The sequence below is a fragment of the Malania oleifera genome, chromosome 4 (assembly GCF_029873635.1).
Source record: "Malania oleifera isolate guangnan ecotype guangnan chromosome 4, ASM2987363v1, whole genome shotgun sequence".
Taxonomy (NCBI): Eukaryota; Viridiplantae; Streptophyta; class Magnoliopsida; order Santalales; family Ximeniaceae; genus Malania; species Malania oleifera.
Genome location: NC_080420.1, coordinates 100,019,694 through 100,040,225, shown reverse-complemented (window position 1 = coordinate 100,040,225; position 20,532 = coordinate 100,019,694). Strand labels below are relative to the sequence as shown.

The 20,532-nt window shown below is 39.1% G+C and overlaps 1 protein-coding gene across 7 annotated transcripts in view; it reads left to right on the top strand.

Moving 5' to 3' along the window:
* The window catches only part of LOC131153553 (uncharacterized), a 142,831-nt gene that overhangs the window by 21,279 nt on the left and 101,020 nt on the right, over window positions 1–20,532 (top strand). For all 7 annotated transcript variants that reach the window (XR_009136258.1, XR_009136259.1, XR_009136260.1 and 4 more), the window contains exons 3-5: window positions 2,029–2,137; window positions 8,265–8,363; window positions 9,931–9,973. Coding sequence is in view for 4 of the 7 variants with exons in the window: in XM_058105936.1 (XP_057961919.1) it covers window positions 2,029–2,137; window positions 8,265–8,363; window positions 9,931–9,973 (251 nt within the window). In the remaining 3 variants the exon portion in view is untranslated. The remainder of the gene's footprint in view (window positions 1–2,028; window positions 2,138–8,264; window positions 8,364–9,930; window positions 9,974–20,532) is intronic.

Sequence of the window (20,532 nt, the reverse complement as noted above, 5' to 3'; positions counted from 1 at the left end):
GTAGGCAGCGATATGGATTGTTGAAGGCTTATGATCAGTGGTTGGGCAACTGGGGAGTTTCTTGTGCACAACAAGATTTGGGAGGGTTGAATGCTGGATGATGATTAGGTTAACAAAAATGGGTAAGTTCTTAGAGATAGGGTTGGGGTGGAATTGCATGAGATTCTGTTTTTATTCCAGGATGATATTGTGGTTGTGGATGGAGGAATTACACAGAAGAATTTGGATCAGTGTTGGAAGTAACAGAAAAGAAAGTTACTCCCTATGGTGATAGGCACTGTATTTGCAACAAGGAGCTTGATTTTAGAAGGAAGTTGTGATGTCCAAATATGTTCTTGTTTGTTCTGTACTTCTGTTGAGATATTGGGTAAACGGAAGATCTAATCACAAGGATAGGTCTCCCTCACTTTATAATACATGTCAAGATCTAATCGCAAAGATAGGTCTCTGCCTCACTTTATAATATATGTCAAGTACATATCAATGACCATAATACACTTACTAACTTACACTCATTAACATAACACTAGCACACTCTAATAATGCTAAATGACCAAAATAATCATTAAACTCTCCCTCAAGCTGGAGCATATATACACTATGTTCCTAGCTTGTTACAAATAAATTTAACTCAAGCAACCCGCAAAGCTTTAGTGAACAAGTCAGCAGGGTGCAAATCAGACTTCACATAAGTGGTTGTAATGAGCTTCTACACAAGTTTCTCCCGAAGAAGTTCACATGTACAAGTGGAGAATGCTGACATATAAGAGCTAGCTGAGGAAGACAATTAGCACGAGACAGAGGTGGCAGCTAGGGTTTTGAGTGGTCTAATTCAGGTTGAAGATGGGTTCGTCTGTGTCCTTCACAATTGTTTTGGCATTTTTTCCCCTTAGTGGGTAAGTAGGCTGAGCAAATTTCTTTCTTTTTTATTTTATTTTACTTTTTTTATGAGCAAAAAGAGAATTCATTAAAATGCATCAATGAGGTGCTGCCCATTTACAAACAAGAGAGGAGATAAAAAACAAAAAGAGATCAATCAACAGTGTGACAGTTTGTCCAAGAAATAAAAAGTTAATTGGGGAGAAATTTGAATCCCTCTGTTATGGGATAAGATGCATTATTTAGCCTTACTTTGGTGTGCTGCTGCTGGTTGCTTTAAACATGTGAGGTTCTCTGACATCCAACAGGATTGGCTTGCTTTGTGTTTATCCTTTTTTGTCCTTTTTTTCCCCCTCTCTTTTCGTTTAGGAGGATTTCTTATTCTCGCATTTTATGTTCTTCCTAATCTAATGAATTTATCTTATTTTGTTTTTAAAAAAATATCTTTCAGATTAGGAGATCATGTGATGTGTTGTGGTATTGGTGAGTGTCAATCTAATATTTTCTTTCATTGTTTGGCAGCCTGGAGGTCATAAAAGGAGTGTGTTCTTAGTGAGTATTGGGTGTGCGTGGGCTCATTGGAATCTTTTTTCAACATCTTAGGAGGCTATGGTAGGTGAAAGGGAGCTAGAAGATTGTGGCTTTGCATGGTTGATGCATTGGGTCTATCTTGGAGAGGAATGCTTTTATATTTAGAGATTGCACTATGCCTACTCATTTTCTTTGGACAGCATCCTTTCTTTTGCCCGTCTCTGGGATTATTTTTTTCCTTGTTTTAATGGGATTTGTTTTTTGAATTTTCAGTGGGATTGGGGTGCCTTGTTGACTTGAGTTGCCTTTTGTGTGTGTGTGTGTGTGTGTTTTGTTTTTTTGGAATTTTCCTTTCATTTTTTTTTTTGGTTTCTTTAGGAGGATGTGTTGTCCACCATGTTGCACTATCATTATTATTTTTTCTTTATCTTATTATAGCTTCTTTCTATATATAAAAGAAGATGTGATCTTATGTTTCAACATTCTGGAATTGGTTGTTTGATGTGGTAGACTGTTGTTGAAAACAATATGCAGAGGTTGCTGATGTATGAGTGTATATTTGGGTTTACATGTTGAGCTATTTAATCTCTTAATGCTAATGGTTGTTCTACCATCCAGAGAATTCTCAGGTGGCAAATGCAAGGTTTCAGGCTGCTTCTGCAATTCGATCTGCAGCTATCAGAGAATGGGGGTTCCTTACAGCTGATGACAAGAGAAATTTGATCAGGTGATTATACACATTGGAAGTTTGTATCAGTGTATGCTATTTTTGTTACTGTTAGTACTACTGTAGTTTATGAATTCATATGTTCCTTATATCCATTGGTCTATCTTTCGCTGGTGTGTGGCTGGGTTGTTTGGGTTAGTCGAAGTAGTGGACCAAACAGGCAATTGAATACATACATACATGCATACATTTACATAAATATATATGTATATGTATGCATGTATGTATGTATATACACATACACACAAATAAAATGGTTTTATCCTCTTTATTCAAGCACCGAATTTATTGTGGGTAATGGGAATTGTATTTTATTTTGGGAAGACATTTGTGTTGGTGATGTTGTGTTTTGCACATTGCTTTCTCATTTTTATAGGTTGTCGTCTTTGCATCATGGAATTTTTCTTCCTTCTGTATTTCAATGAGGGATGAGATTTTTCAGGATTTTCATTTTTAAATACAGTAGTGATAGGAAGGTGTTTGGTGCTCTCTTCTTTGTTGTGCTTGTTGGAGGATAGTCGTCTTTCTTTGAGGAAGGATTATTGGTCGTTGGCCTTATGCCCTTGTGGGTTCTTGACTCTGCTGGAGGTACTCTTGCAAGTCTGTTTGATCAAATAAAATCTCTCTCTTCTGCTTCACTGTACTATTTGGAAGGCTAAAAAGTCCCCTATAAGATTAAGCCTTTTATTTGGTTATTTTTTCTTAATAGAGTTAATGCTAACAATCTCTTGCAGATCAGGAGTTCTTTTAAGGCTTTATCTCCAGATATTTGTTCTTTAAGTTTTGGAAGCTCAAAATCTGCTTCTCACCTGTTCCTCATTGTTCATTTTCTTGGATGGTCTAGAACAAATTATTTGGAGTATTTGGAGAGAGTTGAGTTTGTCTGCAGTCGGAGAAGGATTTGCCAACTATCTTATTTAAAATGTTTGGGAAGGAGTAGAGACGGTTCCACTTTGTGGAGGTGTGGGTTTTTTGCTGTCTTATGGGGTATTTGGTTGGAGAGGAATGCTCATATTTTCTTGTGGAAGATGATGCCTGGCTCTATGAACTGGGATAGGATTTGGTATATGGTATCATTGTGGGCTTTCACAGCTGGTTGTTTTAAGGAGTTTATTTTTCAGCGTGATTGGTTGGCAGTTCTGCTGTAATGTTCACCTCTGTTGTTTCTTTTTGGTTTCATATCTCCTGAGGAGGATTTCTTGTACTCTCTGTTGTAGTTTATCTTCTATTCAATTAAACTTCTTCTTTTTCTATAATAAAGAGATACCTATCACTCTATCAGTCAATTAGAACCAAAAATAACTAATAGTAACAGCTATGGTAAATTTTTGATAGAAACTTATTATTATTGTTTTTTGATAGAAAAAGAAAATTATTCAAAGGCAGAAGAAAAAGATGCAGCAAAGGAGACATAGCAGTCCTGAACAGAACTAAAAAGAAAAAACAACATCAACTCAGTAAAGCAATCCAGTCTCTGACAACATCTTGAAAGCAGCATTTGTTAAAACAGCCAACACTATAAGCCCAAAGAGAAGCCAAATGTCATATTCTGTCACAAGTAATTAGATAAGCCCTACTGAATCTCTAAATTAGATTTTTAGAAAGCATATGATAAGTGAGTTGGAGCTTCTTGGATAAGTCCTTGAGAGAAAGGTTTTTGGCAAGCATTGGCGTCGGTGAATTAGGGGATGCTTGTCTAATTGTGGTTCTTGGTGATTTTTAATGGTGAGCCGTTGGTTTAGTGCTTCTAGGGGCATACAAGGTGACCCTTTATCCCCCTTTTTATTTGTCCTTGTAGCTCAGTAGGATGGTGGATAGGGCTTTGTAGAGGGGGCTGGTTAAAGGTCTAGAAGTAGGGAGAGAGGGAGTGGGGGTTTCCCATCTTCAGTTTGCAAACTGTACCATTTTCTTCCTTGGCGATCATAGCCTTTCCTTTAGGAGAATTTTGGGTATTCTTCAATTCTTCAGGAGGGTGTCTGGCCTTAAAACTAGTATGGGAAAGTGTGGTTTAGCAGCTTTGAATGTGCTCGTGGAGTAAGGTTATGGGCTAGTGAAGTGGGGTGCAACATTCTAGATTGGCTTGTGACTTGCTTAGGGGTTCCTTTGGGGGGTAATCCTAGGGCAACAGATTATTGGAATCCAGTAGTGGAAAGGGTGATGAAGAGGTTAGATGGCTGGAAGGGGGCTCTTTTCTTGTTAGAGGGTAGAACAACCATGATTCAGGCTTGTCTTTCTAGTATTCTGTTAAATTTCCTGTCCATTTTTAAGATTCCTATGGGGATCGTCACTCGTCAGCAAGCTTGAGAGAATTATGAGAGACCTGTTGTGGTCTGGTGTTTTTTTTTTTTGTTGGGGCGGGGGGGCGGGGGGGGGGGGGGAGGGGGTTCACAACGACCACTTACTTAGCTGGGGTGAGGTTTGTAGGTAAAAAAATGGGGAGGGTCGGGTTTGGGGAAGTTGATGTCTAAAAACACAGCTCTTTTAGCTGAATGGCTATGTTGGTTCCTTCTAGAAGAATTATCCCTTTGGCATAGAGTAATAAGAAGCAAGTTCGGGTTGGGTGAGAATAGGTGGGATATGAATGCTAGTGTAAGATGCTCTTTGGGGAGTCCATATCTCAGATTTATTCTTTTTTCATCTCTCAGACTAAACTTGAGGTTGGGGGGGGGGGGGGGGGTGGGCCCTTGGATCGGCTCTGTGTAATGCACCTGTATCCACTTCACTCCCTAATCTATTTCAACTGAGCTCCGAGCAAAATAGATATATATCTTTCTTTGTTGGGGAATTGAGTAGCCCATTGGTTTCCTGAAATTTCCATTTTAGGAGACCTCTTAATGATAGGGAGTTGGTGGAGTTCTCTTCTTTGTCATCTCTATTGAACAGGTGTAATCTTTCTTTGGGGGGGGGGGGGGGGGAGATGTTCAACCATGTTCTTTGGATCAGTTGGGAGTGTTTTCTTGTAAATGTTTTTTTTTTGAATTCTTGACTCACTCCAATTCTTCTTTCCCATTCTATTTCATTTCATCTGGAAAGCCAAGGCTACTCCAAAAATTAATCACTTGGGTAGCTGTGCTTAATAAAATTAATTCTAATAACTTGCTGCAAATTAGGAGACCTTTGAAGGCTCTCTCTCCCAATGTATGTGTGCTCTTTTGCAAAAATTTTGAGATGGTTTCTCATCTTCTTTTGCACTGAATTTTCTTGGTGAAATGTTAGCTATTTCTTTCGCAGGCTTTGGCGGGAGGAAGGATAAGGCAGTAGGCAGTCCCATCGAAATGTGGAATACTTGCAGTTTTATGGGGGTTATGTTGGAGTGTATTGTAAGGATATTCACTGGGAAGAAATAAAATTGGGTGCTGGTTCAGGATAAAATTCAGTATTTGGCTTCACAGTGGTGCATGGGAATGGGATTTTTTGGAGGAATTAGTTTTCACGAGTTACAAGGAGATTGGAGGAACCTATTGGCATGTTAATAATTTATTTTTAGGTATTTATTAGTTGTTTTTTTCTTGATTGTTCCAGGCCTTCTTTGGGATATGTTTCATTCTCCTTTTGTGTAATTCCTCTTCCTATTAATGAAATCTTCGTTTGCTATAAAGGAAAACCACTGAAGATGTCTTCCCAGTAAAAACTATTGCGTTTCTTTCCAACCAAATGCCCCACAACAAAGCTTTAAAAATTCATCTTCACAACCTTTTAGCGTCCTTGCTTCTTCCAAAACCAGCAAGGAAAAAGACAGAGATTCCACTGAATTTTGACTAACCCAAGATTCTCCAAACACCCCTTTCATAAATTCCAGGCAAAAGAACAATGATTAAACAAGTGAGACACATCCTCTGAACTATTACCACGCATCACGCATACGTCAAGCGACAAAGCTGTAGAAGCTCTCCTGCTCAGCAGCAGATTGTTAGTGTTAATTCTACTAAGGGCTACCAGCCAAAAAAACACGTTAATTTTAGAAGGAACTTAGCCCCCGATAGATTAAAAATTTGAACCAACCTTTGTAAGACAAGAAAATAAAGATTTACAAGAACACTCCCATGAAGAATCCAAAAACCAACTCTACCATTCCTTCTACTTGAAATGTGGCGACTTTCCAAAGAAATGAGTAAAGAGGACAACTACTCCACCTCTTTATCATTCAATTCCCTACTAAAGTGAAAATCCCAAGAAAAAGAATCTCTCTTGGAAACAAGAAAAGAGGAAATAACGTCATTATGGCGGGATGAAAGGTGATGTAACGGAGCAAAAGAACATAGAGCTGACCTCCTCACCCAAGGATTTCCCCAAAACCTAATACGGTTACTTATTCCCAATTGAAATTTAGTGGATGGAAGAAAAGAAAGGTAAAACCTGAGAAATGTACCTCCATGGATTCCCAGAAGAATTTATAGCACCCCGATTAGCATATCACCCATTAATATGTAAACCATATTTACTTTTTATAACTTTGTGCCAAAGAGGATTCACCTCCAAAGGAAACCTATATAACTATTTAGCCAAAAGAGAGGTGTTTTTAGACACCACACTACAAATACCCAATCTGCCTTCTTCTTTAGATTTACAGACCACCTCTCACCTAACCAAATGATCTCTCCTCTCCACAACACCTGACCAAAAAAAGTCCCTCATAATCCTCTCTAACTTATGAGCTACCTGTCCGGAATCCTAAAATGAGAGGAGAAATACAAGTCTTGAAACTATTATTATTAGAAAATATACAAACATTATATGGTAGTGAGAAAGAAAAGTGTTTGATTCAGTTAAGAGGAAATCCATGTGGCTTTTATTTTGCACACTCTTGAAGGTTATTAAATCTTCTTCTCTTTTTATAAAGCAGATATTCAATATAAACAAATCTTAAGACATGGCAAGTTCTAAAATTGTATCACCAGCCTCATTTTTGTCTCCATATACATTTCACCAATATATCGATATAGCTAATATAAGTATACCCCTTACTTTCCACATTTTAGAGCATGAATCATACTGGGATATTGTTCCTGTTCCACATATCAGAACGTTCCATGTTCTACTTAACATGGGTCCATGGCAGTGACCTGAGTTAGCAGCTGTTGCAACTCCAACATAATGTTAACCACTGATGCAAATCCAACATAATGTTAACCATGGACCACACACATGCACCTTAGTCCCACGTGAAAATCTTCATTTTCCTCTCATTCACCTCTAAACCCTGGATGCTGAATCCAACAGTGATTCCAATTTGCCGCTACTGCTTCAGCTTTCACCTTTGAATCACTTTATTAACCTCTCCTGCCATTTGAACTACCTTTTACCAAATCGGCCCTTCTCCCACCAATTCTTCCTAATTTTTGTGAAATTTTAAAGCGTTGAAACCTAAACAGAATTGTGCTTCTTTCTGAAACCCTATCATGGATTCCCTATTCAGCCCACCAGGAACTTAAATAGAATATCTTGCCTCCTTTAAGATGATTGCGGCATCAAGAAAATTATTGTTTGAATTGCAATGAGCCCTAAGTCTCTAAATGAAAAACCCAAACTTCCTCTCCTGAGAAAGGCCCTCCAACTACAAATGCTCACACACCTACTTGCTGCTCTAGCAGAAAATATAACATATCATTTAAAAACCGTCTCATCCCTTTTCCACCATAAGAATGAAGCTCCCTTCATTAACCTTTTCCAAAATCAAATAGAAGGATATTCTTTGATTTAAATGGCCTTTGTAAGGGTGCGTCTCCCTCATCTCCCACACCATCATCCACGCAAACACAACAAACAGAGAAATAGGGGAAGTGTGGAGAAACAGAAATGAACATCATATTTCTATAATGGTTGATTCTTCTCAATTTGTTCTTGATCAATATAGTGTGGAGGGCTTTTTTGTTTCCAAGTGGGCTAATTTTATATGGGAACTAATTAATGTTTGAGATTCGAGTTTTTTGTACACAAGATTTTTTTCTCTCTCTGTGGGTTTTCAGGCACCCAACTAGTTTCTAATGAGTGGTACTTTTTTGGTATTTTGCTTGTATCAAATGGAAAATTTAGCTGTTTTTGCTTTGCAGCTTTATTGTTTTTGTGTGTGTGCATATAATTAAAATTTTAATGCTTACTGAGCAAAATAGATATGTTTTATTTGCAGTTTTTGTTTGTGTTTTGTTATGCGGCATGCGAGTTCACCTGAGGGTTATGTTCAAACAAAGGTTTCTTCTGTGGCTGCTCAATTGATGAAAAGGGGCTGGTGAGTTGCCTGTACTTTTAGTATTAGGGACTTAAATATTCAACACGTGCAAAATTGCAAATGGAGTAATTTTTTAGCAGCTGTACCTGAGTAGCTGCTTTGTGTATTGTGGTATTGATACACTTTCTTACTCTGCATAGTCCAGGTCCTGAAGCAAGTACTGGCACGGATGATGCTGGATAATAGGAATGCTTTGTGTACGGTGTGATTTTAATATGAATAGTTACTGGAACATTATATTGCTGAGTTTGACTTGCTCTGAATGCTGGATGCGTTTCAAATATTATGGGAGTTTATGGGGAGCATCTAGTTAAATTCAATGTTAAGTGCTGAAGTCTGAATTTAAATCTGATTTTATGAACCATTTCTAAATTTTAACTCAAACCAATCACTGAATCTGAAAATGGAACTATTTTAACTGTTTGGTATCTAATGTCTGAATGTGTTGTTTCTCAATTTTAACTTTTTGAACTGTCTTAAGCAACATTTTTTGGTAGAATTAAGAGATAATTGCATAAATCAAAGTTTAATTTAATATAAGTAATATTTTTCTTGTCAAATATTTGTTGAATACTTGTAAGTAAAAATAATATAGTTAATGAGAGATTGGTGAGGGCAATAGGAGCCTGGTGTGGGCGGCATCAATGGCAGTGTGAGTTGTGAGGGCTTTGAGGAAAGTGTCTTTGCCAGGGTGTTGCATAGGCTCGTCAGTAGGAGTGTGGATTGTGAGTTTAGGTGTTGTGCTTTTGGTCATCTTTATTTTTTATAGGGGATAAAAATTGAGGAGACATCTGAAGTTTTGGTCTGACCATGCCTGAATCCTGATTCTGTCAAACCAATTCTAGGAAAAGAGCAGCTATCAAACGCTTTGATGTAGTGAACCCATTCAGACATAGCCTCTATTCAGAGGTTATTTAGGTCAAACAAATGCCTTGCACCCCTTTATACAAACTCAAGATTGTTGTGGCTCGGTCCCTTGGTTTGATGGAGGATTGTTGATGGCGGGTTTTTAGAGATGACAAGCGAATGATGTTGAGGATCTTATGGGTGCATGATTTTGCAAGCATCAGAATTCTCTAAATTTCAAACCCATAAAATTAATATATATGGGCATTTTATAGGAATATATAGTCATATTGCTTGTGAACAACAAAAATGCCCCTTTTCTAAGTAAAATTAGCATAAAAAAAATGCTAAAATGATATCAGTCTTACAGAAAGATTATAACATAGAAAATAAAACAATTTTGCCTTACCTGCATACTCCTGCAACCCCATATTTCATTCCAATCTTTTGTGATCGACATGGTTTCTAAACTTTGTGTGCATGATAAGCAATTTATCTTTCACTCTGGAGTCTTTTCTTGGAATGTTGGTACTGCTTTCTCTTTTTTTTTTTTTTTTTCTAGTAGACCAGTGCTTATGCTTAGAAGTCTACCAACCCTAGTTGATTTGTTTGCTTTTGCTGCGTACTTTTAATTAATATTTCAGCCCATTGTTGCATAAATCTCTAAGCTAGGAGAAATTTAATGCTGTTGCTTATTGTGGCATGTATGTTCTGTATGTAGGCTAGACTTTACTGCTGATGAGAAGGAGGCCTTTTTTGGTGAGGTAATAATCATAATCACCCAATATATGCTTATTTTTTTTCCTTGCACTTCATTCCACACCTCTTTTATGGAAGTAATTTCTTACTGTTTCTTCCTCATTAGTTTCTGATTTTCATTTGAGCTAATTTGTTCTTGTAGTGAAACATTTGTAGGGTGTTTAGTAACGTGCATATTAGAAGGTTAGGTTTTCTTCTTGGATGCTTTCCAGCATGCTTGAAATTTTGCAATTGCAGGGAGATAATGGATTCCTCTTGTCAGCGCTCTCGAAGCTCACTCGATTTTGGATGCTCGCTACTGTGGCCGTCACATGGCATGAGAGGAGGGAACAGGTAATCATTAGGTCAGATTGAAGGGAAATCCTTTGATCTGAGGGTGGATAACGTGGGGGAAAGGCTGTTTCTTTTTGTTCTTGAGCATAACCCAGTTCGAAATCATTGGGTTTGGATTGTCTTCGTTTTTTCCTTTTGGTAGATTGGAAATATGTTGTCAAAGTATTATGGTTGGGAGGGTGATGTATTGGATAGCAATTACAATCACGAAAATGGGCAAGTTCTTGGAACTAGAGTTGGACAGGAATGGGAAGTGGTTTTTTTCCCTTCGTTTGTACCCGGTAGGTCTATAGGAGATGGATGGAGTAAATTTATGCAAGAATTTCTTTGGTTGGTTGAGTTGATTTCTGCCGCTACTGGTGTTGCTGGTTCAAGGTTACAGTGAGATCTGCTAATGCACTGAAGGTTCAACATGTTAACAAGAATTGAGCTGGAGGGGGAGATTCTAGTTAATGAAGGGGATATCAAGAGGGGGTTTTTGCGACTTTTATAGAAACCTTCATATTTGAGAGTGAGTCCTGGAGACCAAAAGTGGTTGTCAGCATATTTAAGAAACTTGTGCTTTCCCACAGCTCTTTGGTTCAGTGGCATGAAAGGCCGTTTGAGGAAGAGGAAATTGTTCAAGCTCTCAAGTATTGTAATGGAAACAAAGATTATGGGCCTAATGACTTCTCTTTGGCTTTTTTCGAAAGGAATTGGGGCTTCTTCCAGCAGGATATCATCAGTGTTTTTGAAGACTTCCACAGAAATGGTAAATTCGCGGCTGGCATCAACTCTACTTTTGTTTGATTCCCAAGAAATTGTAGGCATGCGACATGAATATTTCCACTCTATTGGCCTGGTTAGTAGTTAGTGCAAGCTCCTCTCCAAAATTCTCACAACGAGGCTTAAATCTCAATTTTGAAGGTTCTTGGAAGCACTAGGGTGCCTTTGTTGTAGGCAGGCAGATCATCGATGCAGCTCTGATTGCTAATGAAGTTGTAGATGCCTATATTAAGGAAAAGAAAAGAGATGTTATTTTTTTTTTTTTTGGTAGTACATTCTCAGATGATTGGGTTCGGGGAAATGTGGCGTAACTGGATTCATCATTGTATTTGTACCCCCTCATTTTCAGTGCTCATTAATGGCTGCCCTAGGATTTTTTCTCTTTATCCTGTTGCTTGAGACAAGGGACTGCCTCTCCCCCCTATTGTTCATCATGGTTATGGAAGTGTTGGAGCCTTATGATTATTAAAACCAGTGAATGTTGCCTGCTCAAGGGGCTTAGCATTTGAAAGAACAAAATATGGTCGTCTCCACCTCCTTTTTGCTGATGACATAATCATTTTTTGTGAGGATGATTCGGAGAAAATCCTCAAATCTCAAATAAATTCTCCTTGGGTTTGAAGTGATTTCAGGTTTAAAAATGAAAATGGGTAAAAGTGAAATAATTCATGTGGGGATCTGCAATTCCGGGCCTTTACTTATGGGCCTGTTGGGATGTAAGTTGGGGGCTTTCCCTATTGCCTATCTCGGTCATTCTCTGGGAGAATTCAAAGATAAGGGAGTTCAAAATTGGAAAGAAAACTTGCTGGATGGAAGGGGCTACTTGTCAGAAGGAGGTAGTTTCCACTCATCCAAAGCACTCTATCCAACCTCTCGGTCTACTTTGTCGCTTTCCCTATCCCCTGTTTAGTAACCAGGAGATTGAAAGGTATTTAAAGAAGATTTATATGGGGGGAACACAATGGAGGATTTCAAATATCATTTGGTCAAATGGGGGGGGTGGTGGTGGTGGTGGTTAAACAACCTTTGCAGAGGGGCGGGCTCTGTCTTAAATCTATTTACACTTTCAATAAAGCCTTCTTGAGAAAATGGATTTGGAGATTCGTGAAAGAGAAGAATTATTTTTGGTGGGAAGTCATTGCTGCTAAATACGGCCTTCATCATAATGATTGAGCCTCAAAAGATTTGAATGGAGCTCAAGGAGTAGGTGTTTGGAAATTCATGAGAGGATGGGAAGAAGTCTTCTCTCATTATTTTCATGTGGGAAATGGAGAGGATGTGTTTTCTTGGCTTGATATCTGCTGTGGCCAGTCCCAATTCAGCACAAAATAACTTTTAATCTTCAGGCTGGCTTGTGGGAAAGATGCCCTTATTAGCCATCACCTCTAGCTCACTGATCACAGGATTTTTTGGAATGCACCCCCTGGTTAGCAATGCCCTTTGACTGGGAGTTTGATAATTTCATTGACTTCTACTGCAGTCTCTATAAAACCCAGCGGCATAACACAGCCAATGAGACCAAGTGTACCCTAGATAAAAGGATGGGGACTTCACAGTCAGATCCTACTATAAACATCTAATCTCTGCAGCATAAAACAGCGGCATGTTCCCTTGGAAACTCATTTGGAAAAACAGCAGCCTCTACAATTGTTGCTCTTTCATGTGGGGGGTTACTTTTGGAAAAATTCTGTCCATCGATAACCTGCAGGAAAAAATATTTGGCTCTTGTTAACAGGTGTTTCTTATTTCAGGAGCAAGCTGAATCAACGGAGCACATCCTCATGCACTGCTCTGGGACTAGAAACTTCTGGAATTTGTCCATTTCCTTGATCAAGTAGAAGTGGGCCACTTGGGGAATTGTGGATGGTGAGCTTTAGGCTTGGAAAGGGGTCCACTCCAGTAAAGATGGAAGGATCTTTCCTAATCCCCCTTGCCATTTTTTAGGCAGTGTGGAGGGAAAGAAATAGGAGAACATTTTTAATGATTGGTTTCGCCCCTTCAAGTTGTCAAGGATCGTTGGATAACTATGATTTCAAATTGGCATAGTAGGCTGGTTGCAAGAGATATTAATGTAATCCTTGATTTCCTCGACACCCTCCAGTGACAGTCTTCCTTGTATTTCTATTTTTGGGTGGCATCCCCTTGATTCCCTTTTATAAACTTGCTTTACTGATAAAAAAAGGTTAGAGTGAGAACCGCAAGTAGTTGCATTTCAACAACAACAACAACAACAGCAAAACCAAGCCTTAGTCCCACTCGGTGGGGTTGGCTATATGAATCCTTTGCCGCCAATTTATATGATCATGGGCGGTGAGATGCTGGTGGAGGCAGTAGGAACTTCTGTGCCAACACGCAAGGATTTGATTATGGCTAGTATAGTGGCTCCAGTAGTGGCTTGGATGTCTCAAGATGAAGATGGGGTGGGCCAATATGCTTGTCTGTGTTGGATTTAAGCCATATCTTGAGATATAACTCTCAGGTGGGCCAGCATACTTGGCTTAATGGAAGGGGCCAGAATGTTTTACGAGGCATGAGATAAAGTTTCAGTGGAGCAGGCCTGTTATTTAAGTAATTATGCTGAGGTTTGTAATGGTTTTTGTTTATTTGTTTAGGTGATTCCCTCAGGGGCTCAGAATACAGCTTGTTTGGGTGTGAGTTGCGGGAGGGTTTTATTTTTTATTTTTTGGGGGGGGGGCGTGTTCATTTAATGCAACAAGTGGGGAGCAGCATGGGTCAAGTCCAGTGTAAGGATTTGGAAGCTGGTAGGTTCTCCTGTCTTGCTAGAAGTGAAGTTGCAGGGTTGGAGAAAGAGAGGTAGCTTGTTTCTTCTACTTAAATGAAAGTGAATTGTGCTAAGGGATCTGTCAAGGGCCTGTTGAATGGCTCAACTAGAGGTGATAAGGAAAGCATTAGTGCTGTAGGAGTCTTCAGGCATCAATCGTTGGTGACATGCAATTGTGGGACTACTGTTAGGCATCAAGAAGTGCTGAATTCTGCAAAAGAATTGTGTGCGCAAGGGGTTAAGGGTTTGAATGTGGTACTGGAAGAGAAATTGTGGACTGCTGATGTGGGAGATAATGAAAAGAACTCTTGCTGGTTGCTGTGAAGGATAATGAAAAGGTTGAGCCCACCAGGGTCTATACTTGTTGGATGAGTAACTTTTTAGAAAGAAATATGGACAGTAGTACTGGTATTGAGAAAGTTTGAATGATTCAAAGGAGATTTCATACGTGGGGTTGGAGTAAGCAAATTAAAAATTGGAGTGATATGTTTGATAATGAGAGTGAGTTTGATTGTGATTTTTGCTTGTGCTGGAAGATAACACTATTGGATGAATTTTGGGAAGAAAATTTGATATGTTTCAGGTTGGGTATGTTAGTTTGCCAACCCCAATCTCTCATGTGGAGGACGTTAATGAGAAGGATTTAGAAGCTCAACAGCCATTGAATAAGATAGGATTATGGTTGTTTAATCTTGGAGGTCAAGAAGTTGGATTGGATGGTGTAAAGAGGAATGTGAAAAAGGGATAATTTAAGTCAGCAAACTTGCAGTGTTCAATTAATTGTGATGAAAAGGTTTAAAAAGGAGTTTATTCTTAATTATTTATTTTCATTAGTTATTTTTTTCGTTTGTTTTATTTTTGGTTTTTGGTTTGTTCTTAAGGATTGATTTTCCTCCTTGAGCTTGTTATTTCCTTTATTATCCAACATATATATATATATATATATATATATATATTATTTTGTAATAAAAAAAGAACACTGCCCCTTATTTTTTTTTAATAAACAATGAATTATTTCTAGAGGTGAAAAGAATACACAATAAAAAATGAAAATAAAACAAGGAGAATAAGAAATCCTCCTAAACAAAGAAAACTCAATGAAGTAGAGCACACATATGTGACGCTAAGTCTTCTAATGGAACATGTTGAAAGAACCCACTTGCTAACAACTAAGGCGACACAAGATAAACCACTCTACTCCAAAGAAAATTGTTAGTAGTAGCCGCACCTTTGAAGATTCTAGCATTACTCTCCAACTAAACACTCCATAGAATAGCCATAATAGTGCCCCGCCACAAGGATTTCCTACCCTTTCCTTGCCAATCCTTCTAAACATGGTAAAAAAGCCTCCAATGTTGGGAGGCAAACCTAGTTGGCCAGTTCCACCTAGGACACCAAAAAATTTATTCTTAAATGACCAAAGTGAAGCAGCAATGAACAAAAAAATGTAAGCAAGTTAGGTGGAGGGGGTTCTTTTGATGATTTTCTCTCGCGCGGAGCCCTCTCATTGCACATTTCTCTTTTCCCATATCATGATAGTAGTTAGATTTGATGTTTGGGGTTCATTCTGTCTAGATCGAAGGGAAGTCCTTTGATTTGAAATTGGATAAGGTAGGAAGTGTTGGTGCTCTGTCTGTCCTTTAGAAGAATTGTGAGTGCAATAGGTGGGTATGACTGTCTTGTACACGGTTTGGTGCGGTTCGGTTTTGACCATAACTGAACCGAAATTGTTGGTTTTGGAATTTTCGAACTGAAATTGAACCGAAATTATGCTTTAATTGAAAACCGAAAATGTGGCAGTTTGGTTGCGATTTTTCGGTTTTTAACCGATTTTTTTTTTACAAAAAAATAACCTTTATTTTTCATAAAGGAGAGTGTCGACTGCCGAGGGCCCGAGAGGGAGAGCTGAGACTATCTTCTAGTGCTGACGTTGGGTGTTGGGCTCAATGGGCTGGCTAGCAGAGTAGCAAAAGTAGTAGATGAGTGAGAGTCTGAGGGACGACTCAGACGAGGCCGGACGACGGATGCACGGCGCAACGGAGACGAGAGAATGAGACTGTGAGAGTGACGAGTGAGTGTCTGCAGAGACGACTCAGACGAGGCCGGATGGCGGACGCACGGTGCAAGGGAGTCACAGACTCATAGCGAGAGCCGAGAAGAGAAGAAGAGAAATGAAGAAGGAGGAGGCGGAGGCGGGAGGCACGCACGGCGAGCGGTGCAACGGAGTCACAGTGAAGAAGAGAAATGAGGAAGAAGGAGGAGGCGGCGGCGGGAGGCGGCGTCTGCGTGAAAGTGAAAACTTTTAAAGGTGAAAAGTGAAAACTGAAAAGTGAAAACCCTAATCCCGTAACCCGTGCCGTCGTGCCTATATGACTATATTGCATGCTATATTTTTACTAGACATATTATATATATATATATATATATATTATATAAATCGGTTTTTCGATTTTTTTTGGTTCGGTTTCAGCATAAAACTGAAACCGACACCGAAACCGAACATTTTAATTTTTGGAAACCGAAATCGAAACTGAAAACCGAAAAACCGAACTGCTTATGCTTTCGGTTCGGTTTTCGGTAATTTTTGTACACCCCTAGGTATGACTCTCTTTAGTTGCAGCTTCATGGTTTTCACAGGGGTTCTTGTCTCTTGTTGGCAGGTTGAACAAGGGTGTTTGAAGATTTCGAGTGGGTTATGTTGATTATTGGTTAGGGATTCAGGCAACTAGGGCAAGGAAGTTCATGGAAATTGGGCATGGATGGATGTGGTAAAAGGTACTCCTTTTCATTCCTTTAGTGCTGAAAGGGGGATTGGTGGTCTCGATTTGTAGATGCTTTCATCGCTTTAGAGAGCTCTTGGTTGTTAGGCTCTAATGGAGTAGATAGCAAGAAGATTTACGAAAATTGCTCATGGAGATGGGTCGTTTTTAAGAGTAGTCAGTGGTGGTTGATCGATTTTTAAGTGTGTACAGGAGGTGGTATGTGCTTGTTGTGGGGAAGATTGCAAACCCTCATAAACAACATACAAGTGACAACAAGTTTGTTTGATTCTTGGTGTTGGCAGTCATATTTATAACCTCTTGCATCAAAATTATCACGATTGTGCGATTTTGAATTGTATGATTATCTATTTAGGTGTTCCCTTAGGTGGTAATCCTAATGTTGATTCTTTCTGGGATGTTGTTTTGGAGAGAGTGGCTAGGAGATTGTATGGGTTGAAAGGAGTGTTCTTCACGTTAGGGGGTCAAATTACTCTTATCCACGCGTGTCTATCTTCCATTCCGTTGTATTGTCTCTCTCTTTTTGGAATTCTTGTGTTTGGTTCGCAGGCTTGAGAATTTACCGACGAATTTCTTGTGGTCAAGTGGGGGAGAGAGTCAAAGAGATCGCCTTGTAGGTTGGGAGATTGTGTGGGTCTAGAAGAGAGGGAGGTCTAGGTCTTGGAAATTTGGTTTCCAAAAACATTTCTTTTGTTAGGAAATGGTTATGGCACTTTCCTTTAGAATCTAACTCTCTTTGGCATTAGGTAATTGTTAGTAAATTTGGTCTACTATGGAATGGGTGGGATGCTAAAGTTGGGGTTAATGCCATGCATGCAAGTCCTTGGAAGTTTATATCTCAGACTTATGATTATTTTTTTCTAAAGATCTAGTACATGGTGGGTAATGGGGAGCGAGTTCATTTTTTGAGAGACTTTTAAATTGGGGAGATGTTGTTGGCTATTGATTTTCCTCTTCTTTATTGAGTCTCTATTCTTCATGATGTCCCTATCTCTGATTTTTTTCTTTTGCAAGGGGATGGGCTCTCTTGGAATTTCCATCTCAGAAGAAATTGTAACGATGGAGTGATTAATGAGTTGGCTCTTTTAACGAGTCTGCCTGATTCTTTTCACATTCATTTGGTGCAGGATAGAAGGATTTTGAGTGTAGATCCTTTTGGGGATTTCTCTTGTAAATCTTTTTTCTCCTATTTGACTGGCAACCGTAATGCAGATCCTTTTGTTTTGTAGTTTTTGATATGGAAAGCTAAAGCTCCCTAAAAAATATAAGCTTTTATTTGGACTGCGTTCTTGATAGAATTAATACTAATGATGTGCTTCAGAATAGAAGGCTAGTAAGGCTCTGTTGCCAGATGTTTGTGTGAAGTGGAAAGATTTGCTCACACTTGTTTATTCTTTGCCCTTTTACTTGGGTTGTCTGGAATAAATTGTTTGGTATATGTGGTGTAGACTGGATTTGTCCCTCCACCTTGAAGGCTTTTTACTCTTATCACATTTAGAGGTTTTGGAAAAGGAAAGGATAGGAAAGCCTTGTGGCAATGCACTATCATGGCTGTTATTTGGTGTGTTTGGTTTGGGAGGAACACCAGAATTTCCGAAGGTGTGGTTACTGCTAATAATTTGGTTTGGAGTAGAGTGGTTTATAAGCATCACTGTGGGTGTCAGCTAATGGTTGTTTTCGTTATGTTTCTTTGGAAGACCTAGAGTGGGAGTGGTTCATTGAGTTGGCTCTAAGATTATGATGATCTTTTGTTGTAATTTTTTGTTATTGATGTATTGGGTGGATTTCTTATTCTCCAATTTTTTCTTTTTTATTTTACTCTTCTTCTAATGTACATTTTTGCATCTTCTAATAAGTTTCTTTGTTTATCCAAAAAAGAAAAGGACTCACGCTGCATGTGAAAATATCATGGACAAGACCCAAAAACTTGCGGATGGAGCAATTCTTGGCAAAATTGGAAACTACAGGGGACTGGCAGATTTCTTCCTGTGCATGGGCTGTGGGTGCCACTATCGAGGGGCCTCAGTGATGAATTTTTGGGAGTTGGTAGATTGAGGGTTTCTTAGTCCAGGGTAGTGGCGATGTGCAGAATCAATCCCGTGAATTTAGGGGATCTTGAAGGGGAGAAGACTTGGGGTACACAAGTGGCCAAAAAGATGATGAAATTTTGAGGGTGGCCGTTGTGTAAGTTTTTGTGTTGTTTGGTGATGGTGGTGGTGTCGTGAAATGTTGGCTGGATATTAGGGTTTGAATTCGAGGGACATGACTGTAATTTTTTTGGAAGTTGCAGATGACCTTTTTTTTACTCAATTTCTGAGCAGAGAGCAAGAATATAAGAACCAAAGAGCATTAGCAGTGTGGGAGAGGGACATAAAGAGACTTAACTATTAAGAAGGCGGTTAAGAATGAAGAAGTGGAAATAAGAAGATGAAGAAGCAGATAGAAGAAGGAAGAAGGAAGAGAAGAAGAAAACAGCAAGACAGAATGGAGAGTCAGAATAAAAAAGAGAGAGTTCAGATCAGGTGATAGAGCAGTGGAAGGGACAAAGTAAGAAAAATCAGAGATGGAGAAGAGACATTGTTTTGAGGATTCTGCAGAAATTTGAATATTGCAGATGGAAAATATCAGAACGTAGAGTATGATGTGGGAATAGTGTGTCAGAATATCAGAATGGAGAGAGAAATGAGAGAATTATTGAAGAGAAATAGAGAGGAGGGAAGAAAATAAGAAAGGACAGGGAAATATGATGCTGCCAGCAGAAGGCAGGGACGGAATAGAGAACAGCGAGAGTGTAAGAACAGAGAGAGATAGAGACAGAAAATTAGAGACAGAAGAGAGAGGAAGGGAAGAGAAGGAAGAAGAAGAAAGGAGGAAGAAGAAGAAAGGAGAAGAAGGGTGAGAGGGGAAAATGGAAGAATGGCGTGATCGTGGTTGGGCTCTGATACCAAATGGTGCAGGATACCCATCATGGATCTACGGTCATGAGAGAATGTGGATAGAGATAGAGAGGAGAAGGGAAGTGGAAGGACTCCTGTTCAATTCTGTTCAAATTCACCAATGACCACCTCCTGCTTGGGTTTCACACACGATCTATAAGAAAACGAGTTACACAAGAAATTAAACGTATAGTCCTAAAACTGCGTGGAACTGTAAAATGTAAACACATTCTTAAAATACCCAAATATTGCAAACAAGCCCCCAAATACACGTAATCCTGTACTTATTAAACTGTTCACACTATACACGTCTAACTAACCCCAATAATCCCTTGATCTGATTCTTATGAATTATTCTCCAACAAGGGATTACCCATGGTCCAACTTCTTGTCCTACATCACATTGCCTCTAATAATTTCAGTTCCTCCACTGGGAAGCGGCTGGAAAGGCTTTTTTGTGACGAGGAGGTTCTTGAGTCCCTCAAGGATTGCACTGGGGACAAAACCCCAGGTCCTAATGGTTTCACATTGGCTTTCTTTCAGGAAAAATGGGAGCTTCTGAAGCACTACATTGTTAGGAATTTGGGCGATTTTCATAGATCAGGAAGATTTGTGTTTGTTCAACCTTTGTAGCCCAGAGTCCTAAGGTAGAGGGCTTAAACATCTAAGGTTTCAGGCCTACCTGCTTAGTTGGAAGTTCATACAAAATCTTATTCAAGGTGGCTCGCTTTGGTACTAAAGAAATCAATACTGGAAGTTATTGATTAGCACCAACATTCTTTTGTTGCAGGCACATAGATCAAGGAAAACAAGGGTGGTTTGCGAACTAGATTTGGAAATACTTTTTACCATGTGAGTTGGGACTTTCTCCTCTACATTATTAAAGGAATAGCTTTAAGTATCTTTGGAGTAAATTGATTCATCAATGTCTCCAAAGGGTTGAGGCAAGGTGCTCCTCTGTTGCCCTT